We start from the raw sequence: 15,049 nt of genomic DNA on the forward strand, positions 1-15,049 counted from the left end.
TCAGCATCTTCGTTCCTCTGAAAGAGGAAACTTCAGCCTAAGCCCATTGATGCACAAAGTTCTCCCTTCCCTTCTCTCTTACACAGTTCCAGCAAGGGAAACTCAAGAGTCTGGAAGCACAAACACAGAGACTCAGGTGGACGCCTGCAGCTCTTCTCTGCAGCCACAGCTCAATGTGCAGTCAGCTCTGCTACACGTGTAGCAACAACAGCACAGACCCTGCCCCTGGAACTGGACAGGATACTCAGGTGCTCAAAAAGACCCCAGAGAGCACCAGCAGGGCTGAGCAGAGCCTCCAGACACCAGAATTCATCTGCTCAGGTCAAACAGCAAGTGAAGATCAAGCTGAGAAGCTTCAGGGTGTTTCAAAGCAGGCGTCCCTGCAGGTCTGGGATGCAGCAGCAGGGTTTGCTACCTTGTTGGTGCCTTTACCAGGTGGAAGGGAAGAGCATTAAGGGTATACAGCCCCATATGCATCAACAGGATTTCTGAATGGCAATAACACAACACAGCCTCCCGGTGTCATTTTGCTCGCGTTTAATCACTGTTTCCAAAAACAGATTCTGAAAGCAGAAGAATCCTTCAGAAGTCAAGGAAAAACACTATAAAAGGCGAGAGATCATTTCAGTGCACATCAATCCACCCTGCCACCCGGTACATCCTGAGGGGATCCTAACCACCTTCTGACCAGGCAATGCCAAAGGCACGCTTACCAAACTGCCAGCCTCAGAGCAGGACTCCCTTGTTTTACACAGCCCAACAGCAGCTGTGTAAGGCCAACAGGAGGATGCTCTGTAGGCTCAGTGGTTTCCAGCTCTATCAAACACACGTTTCCCTTGTGCCAGTGCTGCTTGGTTAGCTACCGCACCGCACCAGGCCATGTCTGAGGAACTGTGCAAGCCGTAATATTCTGCTCCACCTGTTTTTCTATCCAAGCTGCTGCTTTCCCTTTACCCAGTTCCCTGCAGGTTCCTTCTGCTGGTATCAGTATGACTTCCCATGTGAGCTCATCCTGTACTGAAGGCTCACATGAAACTGACTCTCCCTGAGCTTCCTTTGCATAGAACAGGACGTTGGGCAGTTTAAAAATCACATACAGTTGCATAAATCCTTGCATAAAAATCTGAGATAGCATCAGCTCAAAGGTTTGTCACAGGAGAAACCTTAAAAATGAGAGCGAAGACATCAAAAAGATCAAGGTGGTCTTTAAAGACCATTATTCTTTGATTGTCTGAAAGAACCACAGCAAATCTGCTTTTCTAGGTTAGATTTTCCTTGACGTACATCAGCTGTTTCAGCCTCAGTGCAATTACTTTGTATTAGCATAAAACCATTTAGCAGTGCAGCATTGGGCTAAGTTACCAACACAGAGGTCAACAAAGCGCGCAGAATTCCAACTGCTGATGTAGGGTCAGTGCTTTCCCATCACAGCAGCTCATATAGGCACATTTTTCCATCCTGGTCTTCGCAGGTTGTTCTACAGATTCACTCTTTCCCCTTGTACAACTCGTGCTCTGAAGGTCCAAATATCCTTCAAGACAAAAAGGAGACAAATCACACCGAGACACTGAGCATCCTTTCAAATCCTAAAGATCAAGAACCAAATACAGCCAAAATTAGGGCTGAGGCACGGCTTCTACCTGCGGGAAGGGGATCATCTGCAGCTCTGACACAGGCTGGAAGATACCCATACTCAGTTCTGGCAGGTGACAGAAGGGAAAACATGAGTAACACAATGGGAATGATCCTTGCTGAAGGTGCCCTAACCTGCTTGAACAACACAGTGCCTCCCTTGTGCACTTCTGGGCGACTATAAAAGCTCACAGACTGCCATCTTGCACACTGCTGCACACGCACATGCACCATTCCTCGTGCAACAGAAACCAGCTGGAAATACTACATACAAATACAATAGCCAGGAACCAAGTTCTGAGCAGACACAGCTGAAGACTGCAAAGGAGAGGGAAGCCTGCTGTTTACTTCACAGAGATAAGCCTTGGGCAAGTTCTTATCTTGCTTTCCCAAGGATTGCCGAGATCTCATTATTAGTCTTGGGAAGGCAAAATTTGATATCTGGGCACACTTCTTGGGAGAACGCTTTAAAGAAAAGCATAAAGCTACACGAAAACACAGCCTCATCTAAGTCAAATGGGCACACGCTTATTTCCAGCTCATGAGCTGGAATGAGCCTCCCTTTGTATCCATTTGGACTTCACTGGCAACTTAACTAACTGCAGGTATCAAAAGTCAATCAGCTGGAATTGTACAAACAATAATTAAGTCCAGGCTTGCCAAACAGAGGCTGACACCCAGCCCTACCTTGGCACACTCTGGGAAAATAAACAACAAGCCAACAGCGTGAAGAAAAGCCCTCCTCCATAACACCCCACATATTGCACGGATTGAAAAGGAACGTGCTGCCCATCCCACGCAGGCTTTGCTGCCTTGTTACTGGATGTGTACGTGTTTGTGAGCTGCTGTGGATTAAGAAATTCCCGCAACAAAGTTTATTTTCCTTCCAGTGGCTGAACCTTGGAAGACTTTAGATTTGCTTTCTATTTTACGCAATGGTTTCAGTTATTTAGCAAGAATCCATTACACCCATTTGTTTATCTTTCTGAGGCAGATGTGTATCATCGCCTGCGTTCCTGCTGTAGTCTCAGCTCTAAACAACTGATACAGGATTATATTTAACAACAACAACCAACTTGTGCAGTGAGATGTGGCCCCTTGTTTTTAAATAGAAAACACACCTGCCAGTAGGAGCTGAACCCATGAGAACTGCGGCCAAGCACAGAATTCACTGCACCTCATTAGTGCAAATTCAGGGCAAGAGATAAATAGTCCAAACACAACTGCAAAGAGCTCTGGTTCAGACACACTCCTCAGGACAAACCTGGAGCTGAGGGATGCGGAGAAGGGTAAAGTTCTTCATAAGCCTCCTTGCTTTGTGTCATTCATCCTCCCTGCTGGGCTGTCTGGTCAGAAAGCCTAAAGCTTTCTGGTGTAAGCAGCAAATGTGAGCAGCCTCGGAGCTGCAGAGTGCATGGCTCCTCCTCACTTACACAACCCCAGCTGCAGTCACCTCAAGAAGTGCTGACAGTCTGCACAAACTCGAGATGAGCTCTAAGGTGCCTTCCAACCTGAGCCATTCTGATTCTGTGATAATCCTGCCTGCAGAGCAAGGGACCAAGGTACATTCACAAAACCTGTTTTGATAAGCAGGGCTGCAGGAGGAACTTCTAGAGCTCGAAGGACATGAAGGAGACACCTGGAGAGCAGGATCACTCCTCCATCCAGCAGAGACAGCCAGACAACAAGAAGTCTTAGCAGCAAAAGGTCAAAAACAACCCCAAACCTGCAGCCACTTTCAGACTTCTGCACCCTTTATTCTGCCAGGCCCCATATGTGACACCAGACAACAGAATTGTTGTATCAGAGAAGCTGAGCAAAAGAGACCAACCTGGATGGTAAGGAAGCACATATATCAAAATCTTACCTTGAGTTCCAGACCAGGCATGTCGTATCTCTTGTGGACCATTTCTTGCAGTTCCTTCTCCAGGTCTGCTTGGGTTGTGTTCTTGACATCAATATAGTGACCATCTGAGCTGGCAAAGTGGCAGCTTATGCTCTGTGTGAGGAAACGGGCCATCACTCATTCCCAAATTGATTGCAGAGAAAGAAAATGGTAGGAAAAAGCTCCTGTGTCCCAGATGATAGACACCCCACACCCTCCTTACTGACCAAGTCAGCAAATTCCTTCCTCCTTTCAGATTATTCCTCTTATTCCTTTATCCCTGGGGAAACACTCTTGCACACATGCTCTTCTTTCTCCCCTCTTCCCATCCCTCTACCTCCACACACCAGAATTAGGCAGGATGCTTCCAGACACCCTGGAAACGACAAAGCAGCACTAAGCTTTCCATCTTAAGTTTTTATAAGCTTTGAGCGCAGTGCCCAGATTTCACTTGAGTGTTGAACAGCACAAGTCACGTTATTGCTCTTGACAGCAAGCAATGCACTGCCTACTTGATCTCAGATCATCAGCAATTAAACCAGCAATCAGAGAAGCTGGAGTCAGAGCAGCTCTATGACAGATCCTGTAATCAGTTTGTGGTTAAGCAAAGTCTAGGAGAACTCAACAACTGAAAACTGGATAAAGAGCTATGTCAGCAGCAAGCAAAATCATGACGTTTCAAAGAGAACTTGTTCAGGGAACCCCAAGAACTCATTAATTCACACCAAATGCAGATGAATGGCGAAGCTCCTGTGCTTCTGTGGGAAGCTAAACAAAGTTATGGCTCCACTGCAGAGGAGAGAGCCAGCAGATGAGACTCCCAATAGCTGATGTGCTCTCTCTGCTTTTAGGATTGCAGGAGCATGGAATGTCACCCCACTAAGCTGCTATCATTGCTTCTATGATTCTAACCCAGCTTGCTAAGGGGAGAGGTGAGGTAATATTTTGATCAGCTTAAATATAAATAAACAGAGCATTAGTTGGTTTCTTACCTTTCGAAAACCTGATGTCTTGTTTATCCCGGAGCCGTGAATGAGCAGGGGATGGAAGAACACTGTGTCTCCCTTCTCCATGACAAGGTGAACCTTGGGACTCTTCTCATTGTAATCAAGTATCCCGTGAAACAGTTTGTTTGTTTTACCCTAGGAAAAATAAAGTAAAATAAAAAGCTGAGTTAAAATAATAATAAGTAATAATAATAAAAATAATAATAAAATAATAAAATAATAATAAAGTAATAATAATAAAATAAAGGATCCCCTCCAACACCCAGGTTCAAAGCTTGGGGAGCATTTTGGAGAGCAGGCCAACATTTCTCTATGATTTACCAGGCATTTCTTATGAAGAAACAAAGTAACCTCACTCTACAGGGCTTTATGTGAAGTTGGGTACAAGAGCAAATCTGCGCAGGTTCTAGAGAGCAACTGCTAAGTTATATGGAGTGAAGTAAACTAAGCAACTCTGCCAAAAAGCAACAGTGAGTGTTTGGACAGACAGAAGAGCCATGGTTGGAAGCCTCAGCTTTGACATGCTCACCACCTCCCCATGTGAACCCTCCCCAGCTGCAGCGCAGTCCCAACACACACAGTGCCTCCATGTAACTCTACCTCCCACTCTGGATAGCCGTGAGGCTTCAGGGGTAACGTGTGCGTCCCTGGCAGGACAACGAGGCACCCGTTGTTCTCATCAGCCCTCTGCATGGCAGTCCAGGAGCACACGATGCGGTCTGCCGGCCGGAATGGGAAATAGTGCAAGTCCTGATGCATGGGGTGGAGAAAAGTCTGTTTATCTGCAACACAAGGCCAAAATCTTCAACTTAACAAACAAGGCATGGTCTCTTCCTTCCTATGAAGACACTGCACTCCTATCATGTCTGAAGAAGATACTGCTTGCAAGCACGAAGGCTTTGCTGATTTTACATATGCTCCAGACCATCACCGATTTGGAAATGAAATGAGTTAGCTTGTGCTCTCATCCCTAGAGTCCAAGACCAAAAGCAAAGCTGTGCACTTACGTCAGCGATGGCATAAGAACACAGTGTGTGCCAGGAGGCTGCCCGGCTGTGTGACCCTTCAGAAGACTCCTCCTTTTGGTGGCCTCCACCATCCACTCACCGCGCTTTTGCCTTTCGTGGCTGCTGTCCAATCTGTGAACGTTTAACCTACACAGTATTGCATAACTTCTCCCAGTACAAAGACTTTCAACAGCAGCTCTGGAAAGGCTATCCCAAGTCATTTGATCTACTGCTGTGTTGTAAGCAGAATCGACCCTCCCTGAGCTGCGCCAACGTGTTTATTCTCTCTTCTTGTTTTAAATCTCCCCAGAAAGTCAACCCAAGCACTGGGTCTAGCCATTTTGCCATGGAGTTTACACCTTGGACAGACAAAGCCAGGACATCTCCCTGTTCATCGCTCTCATATCAGGTATGATTTGAATTTCCAGCAGCAGCCAAATCCAGGCTTCAAAAATCCTTCTTTTAGCATATGTTCAAACATCCTCATATCGAACCACGGGGCGCGCACCAACTGGCAGTGAGGTCAGGAGCATATAAACTCCGAGCAAAGGATCATCTCTGTATCTATTGCCTTTCACCGAGGTCCACAGAAGCACTTATTTTCAACACCTTTGAAAAGTCAAGCTTAAAAGCATGTCATGTTTCCAACAGCGAGCCTTTGTGCAAGTGCAGCTGGCTGAATAGGAGCTCGCTGGCCCACCCTGAAAATCAGTGGTGCAGCCAAGAAAATAACAGTCTTTAGAGAAAACAGACAACAGCAACAACAACAAAAAAAACACTTGAAATTGAAATACAATGAATGTTATCACAGTAAGGCGTGATTTAAAGAAAACAACCTATACCAAAAGGTGCCTCAGTTCTGGCCAGATAAACAACATACGCACATTAATTTCTGTACTTCTCTTTCCCAAGATCTCCTTACCAGAATCTGGAAGTTTATTTATCAGCATGGTGTGCATTGCCATTATGTTGGGCCCAGTGAAGCACTCAACGTATTTGAGGATCTACAGGGGAAGACGACATTAGAAAAGTATATCAGAAACATGAGAGATGAAACTGCTGAGGATGAGGGCACAGCAGGTGGGTCACCCGCCACAGGAGCCGATGAACTTTGCTTCAAGTTTCCCCTCCAAGCCTCCATCCATCTCATGTTCATGCAGAACAGATAGAGGATAGTTTAATATCTTCCCTCATAAATATGCTTATGGGAGTGACATGCAGAGGCTTTAAGGATAATGGATATGGCTTCAGCACAACCAAAACAGTTTCTTCAGGTAGGCATTAAAACCCCAATAAATTCATATATACTGTTCCACAGCCGTTCTGTTTGTATTTGTTTCTTTTTTACCTGTGGCAGAGTACAGTATCTGAACAGCTCCTCATTCTCCTGGAAGTCCTGCACTTTATTAACGACGCTTTCAGTCTGGCCGTACTGGGATCTCAGGGCCTCATTTTTCATAATCATGGCTCCAGGAACCCTCACCTCTTTCTTACAGATCCTCACAAACTCCTTCCTGAAACGGAGACGGAATAAGAAGATGGTGCATGTTTTCACTAGTTTTGGCCAAACGACCCTCCTCAAACACACTGAATCCAGCAACACCACGTACACACATCCAGTTAAAGCCCAACCTCATCTGGCTTCCTAAAGCTTCCCCAGGATACTGCTGTACATAAGACCCACAAGCACCTTAAAGCATCCTGTACCTGAAACGCTCAATGTCTTCATCAGAAACAAGCTTCCTAATGAGCAGATAACCGTTGTCTTCATAGAACTGCCTTTGCTCTGTAGTCAGGATACCATTGTCCAGAGTAAAGCTGGGGAACACAAGGGAAACACATTAGTGCACAGCAGGTACAACGGGAGCACCAGATCCCCAACCTGTGCCTGAAGGAAATCAGTGAGAAATCCTCCCCATGGCAGGTTCTGTTGTTAGTTTGGCTTTTCCTCCCTCCACAAAGGAGGTTATAACTTACCGAAACCTCCCCGGCTGATGAACAGCACTAACTTGTGCTGAAGTAGGATTGAATGTCTGGAATGAAAATCAAGGAACTCCAGCACAAAAGAGTAGAACAGCTACACATCCTGAATCCTACAGTATGGTTCACAACAAAAGCATGTGCTGTGCTGGACACCCTGCTTTCCCATCTTCTGAGAAGCATGCCCGGCAAAGAGCTGTAACACAGCAGAATAGTACAGCCTTGTCCACACATATAGGAAAGTCAGTACAATGCCTGAGACTCCAAAGGAGGCCAGAGGGTTTATCTCCAAGAACATAAAGATATTTAAGGAGATGCTCATTGGAGATGTTTACTTGCCTAATCTTCCTTATACTCCAGAGAACAGTCAAACCTACCCAAACCCTGTGCTGTCCCCTGGAGGTGCTTTTCAATCTCTCCCCTCCAATTGCTGCTGTGCCAAATTCAGAGCCAGAATTCAAATGAGATGAACCTGGGACTTCACATTCATACATGGCGGCGGTGCAGACCTGCTCTACCTCCAGTTACTGCAGAGAGCAGATCCCTCCAAGCCTCATAGGGGAAGCCCAGACAGAAGAAAGCCTGCATTCTCTTATGCAGAGACAGTACAACCTCATCCACAGAACAATTAAGCATCACTCGATAATGGACACACACAACAGCTTTGCACAACGGTACTGAAACTTGACCCAGGACAACAAGAAGGATTATGATCAAGTGGATCTTCGTGTCTGTGCTGGTCTGACTGGGAGACTCCTGAACTTTATGGTTATTTTATAAGAGATTGAAGACCTTCCTCCATGGCTCACCACAACCTTTCCCACGTGCCGTAAAGGCATGAGCTCTCCTAGTATAAGAAGTAGGTTCTGTCATCAGTTTCACCTACAGTCCATATGCTGGGAGTCAACTACAGTGGGAGAATCCCCAGGAGCTCTACCAGCACCACTGGTACGTGACCTAAGAAGTCAAACACCCAAATAACACCAGCTGTGTGGCCGCTTTCTTAATCTCCCATTTGCCTGCAAGTTTGGGGTGGCCTTTAATTCTACAGCCTGCGTGCTATTTCCCCCTCACACTGTTGTGTAGATATATCCGATCTTGCAATATGCAGGTTACAACCTTATGAATATTCATGTCTCAAGCACACCAATCCCTAAGAGCAAATAGAAGAGGAAGATGTTTCTCCATTCATGAAAGAGAGGAAAAGTGACTGACGTGCCACGTTCACCAGACCCACAGATTGAAACAAAGCCAGTACACCGAGCGGGCATAAATCAAAGCTACTCCTCTGGCTTCTGCCATTTCCTTTGCCCACATACCCTTCTCATTCCAGCCCAGTTTAATCACGATTCTGTCCTAATCTCTTTGTATTACAGCCTTCAAGGCTGGATTTACAAACAGCAGCACGTGTAAACTGGCTCCAGACATAGAGGGTTCCCTGCAGGGTTCGTTTCCCTCAAACCCATTAATCTTAAGGATAAATCCTCCTGCTCGCTGCTCCCATCACTGCACACCGACACACGCACACTGTGCAGGCACCTGCAACATGAATACTGTCATGTTTCCATCGCGCTTTATGGTCCGACCCTGAAAAATAAGCAAACAAAGCCACGTGCCGGGGAACGATGCCAAGGTGCGCACACAGCCCCGTGCCCAACCTATGGGGCTGCAGCCTAGGGAGGAAACAGCAGGCAGCGAAAAGCTTTGTGTTGGGATGGCTGCTGAGCCCGAAAGGCCAGGCAGAACTCCATGGCACGCCACAACCCTGCTGCATCCCTGCTTGGAGGCACAGCTCCCACCCCAGGAGCGCCAACATCCCGCCGGCCCTTCCCACCCAACGCAGAAAGGATACGAGAGCGGGGGCTGCCCGCGGGGACAGGTGCCGCAGGATGGCGTCCAGCCGAGCCGCCGGCCCCGACAGCTTCCCCAGCTGCTCCATTGCGCCCGGCAGCCAGAGCGCCCGTCCCGCAGCCTGAGCCTTTATACGCAGCCGGGGAGGAGCGGAGCCCCGTCATGCTCTGCAGCCTTCGCCTGGGCTGCACATGCGCCAGCAGCCGTGCATGCTCAGAAAGAAGGCTGCCGGGAGCCGAGAGCTGGCACGGGTTGCAGATGGGAGGGACAGTTGGAGGCTGGAAGGGCGCGGGGAAGCTCCGGGCGTGCTTCTGCGTAATCTCCCATTGCTGTTTTTCCTCCTCTGTCAGCGCTTATTGAGCTGCAGGGATTGAATCGGCCCTGTGCAGAGAGCAGCGCTTGGGCACAGACCACGTCTGAAGCTGGCAGGGATATTCCCTTCTATCTCCCATGTGTGCATGCTTACAAATGCTATATTCATTCCAGACTGTTGTTAGCAGCCTCTCACCTAACTTAACGCTGTGAGTTAACTGACTTATTTAATGAGAATATAAAGGGACTGGAAACAATCATATCTAAGACCAAAGCTCAAACAGTTGTCATTTCTGTTAGTTCCCTGCTGCCACCAAACCATTGAGAACCATACCACTCCAATTCAGATCCCTCATGGCATTGTTTAGCTTACCCTGTGCCATCAATCAGTGTGACAGTCCGTTTATCACAGAATGGCCTGGGTTGAAAAGGACCACAACGATCATCCAGTTCAACCCCCCTGCTATGTGCGAACCTTCGCAACCTTGCTCAGTTGGTTCGTCATTACCTTCTGCATGAGCAATCCAGGCCCTGCTCCTCTAGACACAGCATTATTGCTGTAGTACAGCTCCAGGAGAGTAGGTCTGCTGTTGCTCCAGGCCATCTCATGATGACAGGGTGTACCCCACAACTCTGCATTCCAGCTACTTCAGGAGGCTCAAGTCAACAAGCTTCTTGATGAAACAAGAGCTCAACGTATTAAGCTGCAGTGTGTTAGTGCTACAGATAAACAGAAAGCAAGGTTTGGATGGTAAGAGATTCTGAACTTTGCCTCTATCCCCCCAAATCTGAATCCCTTCAAAAACCAGTGGCAAAACTCCCAATGATTTAAGTGAACGTGTACCATGACAAGGTGTGTGGCCTAAACTGCATTCCAGTTTCTGGCTCTCGTGGCTGGCAGACCCACATTTCAATCAGCATGGAAGCCATGGATGTCTGCTTTGTGGCTCCCTTCTGGGACTACAAGAGAACACAGGTGTTCACACAAGCGGGACAAACAAGATTAGGAACCCAGAAGAAAAAAGAATGTCATATGACAAAACTACAGTGTGTAGCCAGAGGCAAATATACAGGCATGATGAAGGAACAACAGCAGCAGCTTTGACAGCACACGTCTCTTTACTGCAATAAAAATCAGACCTTTGACTCCTGATCCATAGGAAAACTCTTAGTCATAGGTAATCAGTATACGCAGATACGCCTTTGCAATCCAGAGCCAATCAGGAACTCAATCCATCTTCATCTGTTTCAAAATTCAAGAGTCCCATCACAGAGATGAGGCCAAACAACGCTGCCCACGTCATTACGACACACACCTGTTGTAACACAGCTAATTTCTTCCTGGCCCATGTGCTGAACAGCATCTTATGCAAAAGTGCTTTTCACGTCTGAAAAAAAAAGAACAAACAGGAAGGATGTGTGGTTAATAACTGCTGTGCTGATGCAGGAGCTTGAAAACTAAGATGCTTTCATAGACATGTACGTATAAACACACGGACAAGTATATACATGCATACATATGTGCGTTTTTAAACAAGAATAGTTCAAGCTTCAGAGAGCTCATCTCCCTGTGCACTGATTGCAGTTATTCCTTGTTAATTATTGTTTTTCATGCTGCACAAGCCAGTGTTAGTGGATAATGCCAGTAGTGTCAGCAACTCCTGTGTTACTGGGTCGCCCTGTTACATCACATCCTGGTGTGATGAGGAGACCTCATCCAGTTGGGCACAGGGGAAGGGATGGTTGGGGTGACCGCCCTTTGTTTGTACCATCACATTAATACAGCCCACGACCACACACGTACTTTGATACAATAAAAGATGGATTTCAGGCGTTGCCAGCACTGTGCTGCAGTGCTGAGAAACACACTGTGACACACACGGCAAGACGGCTGCATTCACACTCTGTACGAGTATCATGAACCTATGAGAAGAAACAAGAGTCTCTTTGTTAAGATAGCCGATGATGGCATTTGTGTTGTTATTAAAACCAATGGCATTTAACAGCAGCTGTGCCTTCGCAAAGTATTTTTTAGTGCTGTGTCTGTCGGTTTACCAAGTTTTATAGAAGATTTTTATACGGCTGTTTTGCATTTGGCTTTTAAGCTTTAATGTTTTCACTTCATTAAATCACAAAACTAATAAAAATGAAACAATCAAGACTTCTACGGCGGTACTGAGACGGGTCTAATGCACAGCATTGTAACTTAATAAGCATCTCAACTGGCTATTAAAATCCACACTAAGATCAGAACTATAATTCCAAAGATGAGGTCTTCTGAAAGCCTAATTTACTGCAGTGGGAAGTGGCAGCTGCTGCAATTCAACTAAATAAGCCTTCTAAACTTAGATGTGAAGGAAAACAGATGTAGATGAGACAGTAACACCCAATCTACCACCGACACAGAAGTTCACTTTTCATTGTCAGAAGCTTCAAGAAGGGCTTTTGCGCACACATTAGCAGGAGAAAGGAGACAAAGGAAAACACAGACCCTGTACAGAATAACTAGAGGGAGGCCATTAAAAAAGGGCATGGAAAAAGTCAAGGGACCTGATACCCTTCCTGCCTTGGGCATTGCTGGTATGGTCTGTCCTCTGGTTTCCCAGGTTCCTAAGCCAAGCAGCAAGATCCCAGAACACAAAGCATCACTTGTGCTGCAGAAGACTGAGTTACAGCTCCAGGCACTGGGGTAGGGCAGTGTTTACTTTGACACTGTGAAGGTTTTTGCCCTGTTGGGACAGGCAGACTCTTAAGAACTGTTGGAAGATTGGCTGAGCTGCTGGGCTCAAAGGGCTGCGCTCAGCAGTACGAAGCACAGCTGGCTACACAGCAGCTTTGCAGAAGTCTCAACAGATGAGCTAGATACGAGCAAGCAGTGTACATCTGCAATTGTTGAATGGCTTGGAAACCACTTTTAAAGATCATTTAACCCAATGCCACTGCCATGGGGTTGGAAATGGCCAACTGCGCTAGCAAGAGTACAGCCAGAGGGCCAAGGGAGGTGAGTCCTTCCTTCCAGTAGGTACCTGCAAGACTGCATTGTCACTGTGTCTAGTTCTGTGCTACAGTACAGGGAAAGCACAGGCACAGTGAATCAAGTGGGAAGCTATCAAAATGATGGGACTTATCTATACATTGCACAAGGAAAGGCTGAGAAAATAGTTCACTTGGAAGAAGAGAAGGCAGCAGAGATCCCACAGTTGATTGCAGTTACTTACTAGGGGATAGTGAGAAGAAATAATTCCTTTTAGTAAGGAATGTATGTCTGATGAGCAGTTTTTACCTTAGAAATATTAGGGTTGTTTTCTTGTTACCGTATCTCCCTCTTTCAAGGTTGGAGAATGGGGCAACAGCGTTCTCATATCTTAAACATACGCAACAGACGATAGCTCGAAACAGCACAGGCTGAAAAGTCAGCATTAGCTTCAACACAACTCAGGCAACAAAAGGAAACAACACTACCTTCTACAGAGGCAACGTCCTGCCTTCAGATCCTGGCTCCAGCTGAAACTTCAAGCTTAGGGCAACCCCTACCCACGTACCGAGGCACTGCAGCCCAGCATCTCTCAAGTGTGAGAAGTACACCAGCATTACAGGTGGCCCCAACTTCTGCACTGTGGGTGGGCACCCACGCACACTAACTTTCATATCTCCTAAACAGAAAACGGTCAGTTCTCAATTACTAGCAAAACGTCCGTTCTAAGGAATACCTTAAAAATCCAACTTTATATGACATGACGGATAGTTTCAGTGTCTTATATTCCCCTTAAGCAGGAGAAAAAGGAAAAGCTGAGGAAACCAACGCATTAGATAGAGGTTGTAACAGACACTACCTCTCTACGAATACATGCTACTTATCAATCCTACTGTTCAGACTGGTCAGTTTTCCAGCTATTAAAATTCTTCCTTCTTATTCTCTCCTGCTCTCACAGCTTCGATGGAGCTTTACAGGTAGCCTTCTCATCAACACTGCTATGGAAGTTGCAGATACCTGTGTACGTAAATAAAAGCACATTACATTTCTGTGACTGCACAAAGCTAAGCAACACTGGAGTTCCACTTCTCACATCTTTTTGATGCCGGAATCTCAAAACGCTCTATTTAGAAGGGTATCAAAGCACTGGAAGCATCTACTGATCATTTAAAGCATTGAACTTGCTAGCCCTCTTCATATGCAGTACTATATATCACCCTATAGCTCAGGCATGACAGTCTTTTATTTAGCAAACAAAGGTTCTTACACAAATCACAGCAGTCCTTACCTGATAAAGTGATGATAGCACAAGACTTGGAACACGTTATCATTCACTCTGAATTAAGTGACACGTTCAGAAATACTCATATTGGCTCTGACCAGAGATAACACCACATCTCGGCTGCCCAGAGCAAGGAAGCACTTTAGCATGCAGATTCCTGCCATCAGAAAACAAAGAGGCTTTGGCTGACATTTCACCTGGAAGTGCTTTTGCTCACAGCTGGATTCAGCAGCTGCAATGTGAAGTTTTCTCAGAACATCCAGAAAATGCCCTGAAAAGGATTTAGTAATACAAGAACTCGATTGATGTGAATGTTCGCTTACCTCGCTCATGAAGCAGCCCTCCTCCACGCACCTTTCACCCCTGCAGATAAGCTTCAGAGCCATTCAAAGCATGTTAAGAAGAGTTGGTTTCACACCTGGCTGATGGCAATTTATCAACATAGCGACTGAAAAGCTGTTGTCGAACAACCAGTCCATTTTCCTGCCCAATACATGCTTCTAGTACGTACCCAGCACCTGCTTAAAACACAGCCAATCTTTGTAACAAATGCTTCCACACAGCACTGACCACTCTGTACACATTTAACTCTTTCCTTTAAATCTTATCAAGTAATCCATATAGTGACAGTCTTTCCCTCGATCACAAAGAACAGAAGCCCCAGCTACGTGACTTTGTATCAGAATACAGAACTTCATAAAACCGCAGGGGGATAAAAAATAATGACTTTTTCTTTTTGCATAGATAACCAGTTTTGATGCTTTATTTTGGTGTTCAGAACTGCTGTGAAAACTCTCCAGTTATCTTTCTAGAGCGGCAAAGTCCAAAATTCAGTTACTGCTTTGAGGCCGTGTTGCGAACATCAAACTTACAGACCTGTTTTCCAGGAAAAGAAGAGTGATGTTTTAATAGTTTCACATTACTCACAAAAGAAAAAGACAATCCTAATTCTTTACAAGGTGTCTGTTGAGAATATTACTCAATGGAAAAAGACGAGCCAAGTTTTGCCCCAGGTGTCAACCATGATCAAGACTAGAAATGTAAGCCTTGCTTGATGCACAAGACAGATTCACCTGCAGTGAGTCATTTTTCATAGACAGAAGCCCTCGTTATTCTTGC

General features: G+C 46.0%; 1 protein-coding gene across 1 annotated transcript; it reads right to left on the bottom strand.

The window, feature by feature from the left end:
* Positions 1 to 520: 520 nt before the first annotated feature.
* On the bottom strand, positions 521 to 9,553 carry PHYH (phytanoyl-CoA 2-hydroxylase). Its single transcript, XM_072337266.1, has 9 exons — positions 9,364 to 9,553; positions 7,509 to 7,564; positions 7,239 to 7,349; positions 6,880 to 7,045; positions 6,454 to 6,535; positions 5,125 to 5,306; positions 4,510 to 4,659; positions 3,500 to 3,631; positions 521 to 1,531 (listed from the first exon to the last, which is right to left on the bottom strand). Exons 1-9 carry the CDS (start codon positions 9,448 to 9,450, stop codon positions 1,478 to 1,480), a joined length of 1,020 nt encoding a protein of 339 aa, XP_072193367.1. The 5' UTR covers positions 9,451 to 9,553; the 3' UTR covers positions 521 to 1,477.
* Between the last annotated feature and the right edge of the window lie 5,496 nt (positions 9,554 to 15,049).

The sequence above is a fragment of the Excalfactoria chinensis genome, chromosome 1, assembly GCF_039878825.1.
Source record: "Excalfactoria chinensis isolate bCotChi1 chromosome 1, bCotChi1.hap2, whole genome shotgun sequence".
Classification (NCBI taxonomy): Eukaryota; Metazoa; Chordata; class Aves; order Galliformes; family Phasianidae; genus Excalfactoria; species Excalfactoria chinensis.

Excerpts from the sequence above, each read along its gene's own strand:
- PHYH (XM_072337266.1), bottom strand. The coding sequence starts at position 9,450 with ATGGAGCAGCTGGGGAAGCTGTCGGGGCCGGCGGCTCGGCTGGACGCC. Across the intron at positions 7,350-7,508 it reads CATCAGCCGGGGAGGTTTCG|CTTTACTCTGGACAATGGTA; the intron begins GTAAGTTATAAC and ends TGTGTTCCCCAG. Across the intron at positions 3,632-4,509 it reads AGACATCAGGTTTTCGAAAG|AGCATAAGCTGCCACTTTGC; the intron begins GTAAGAAACCAA and ends TTCCTCACACAG.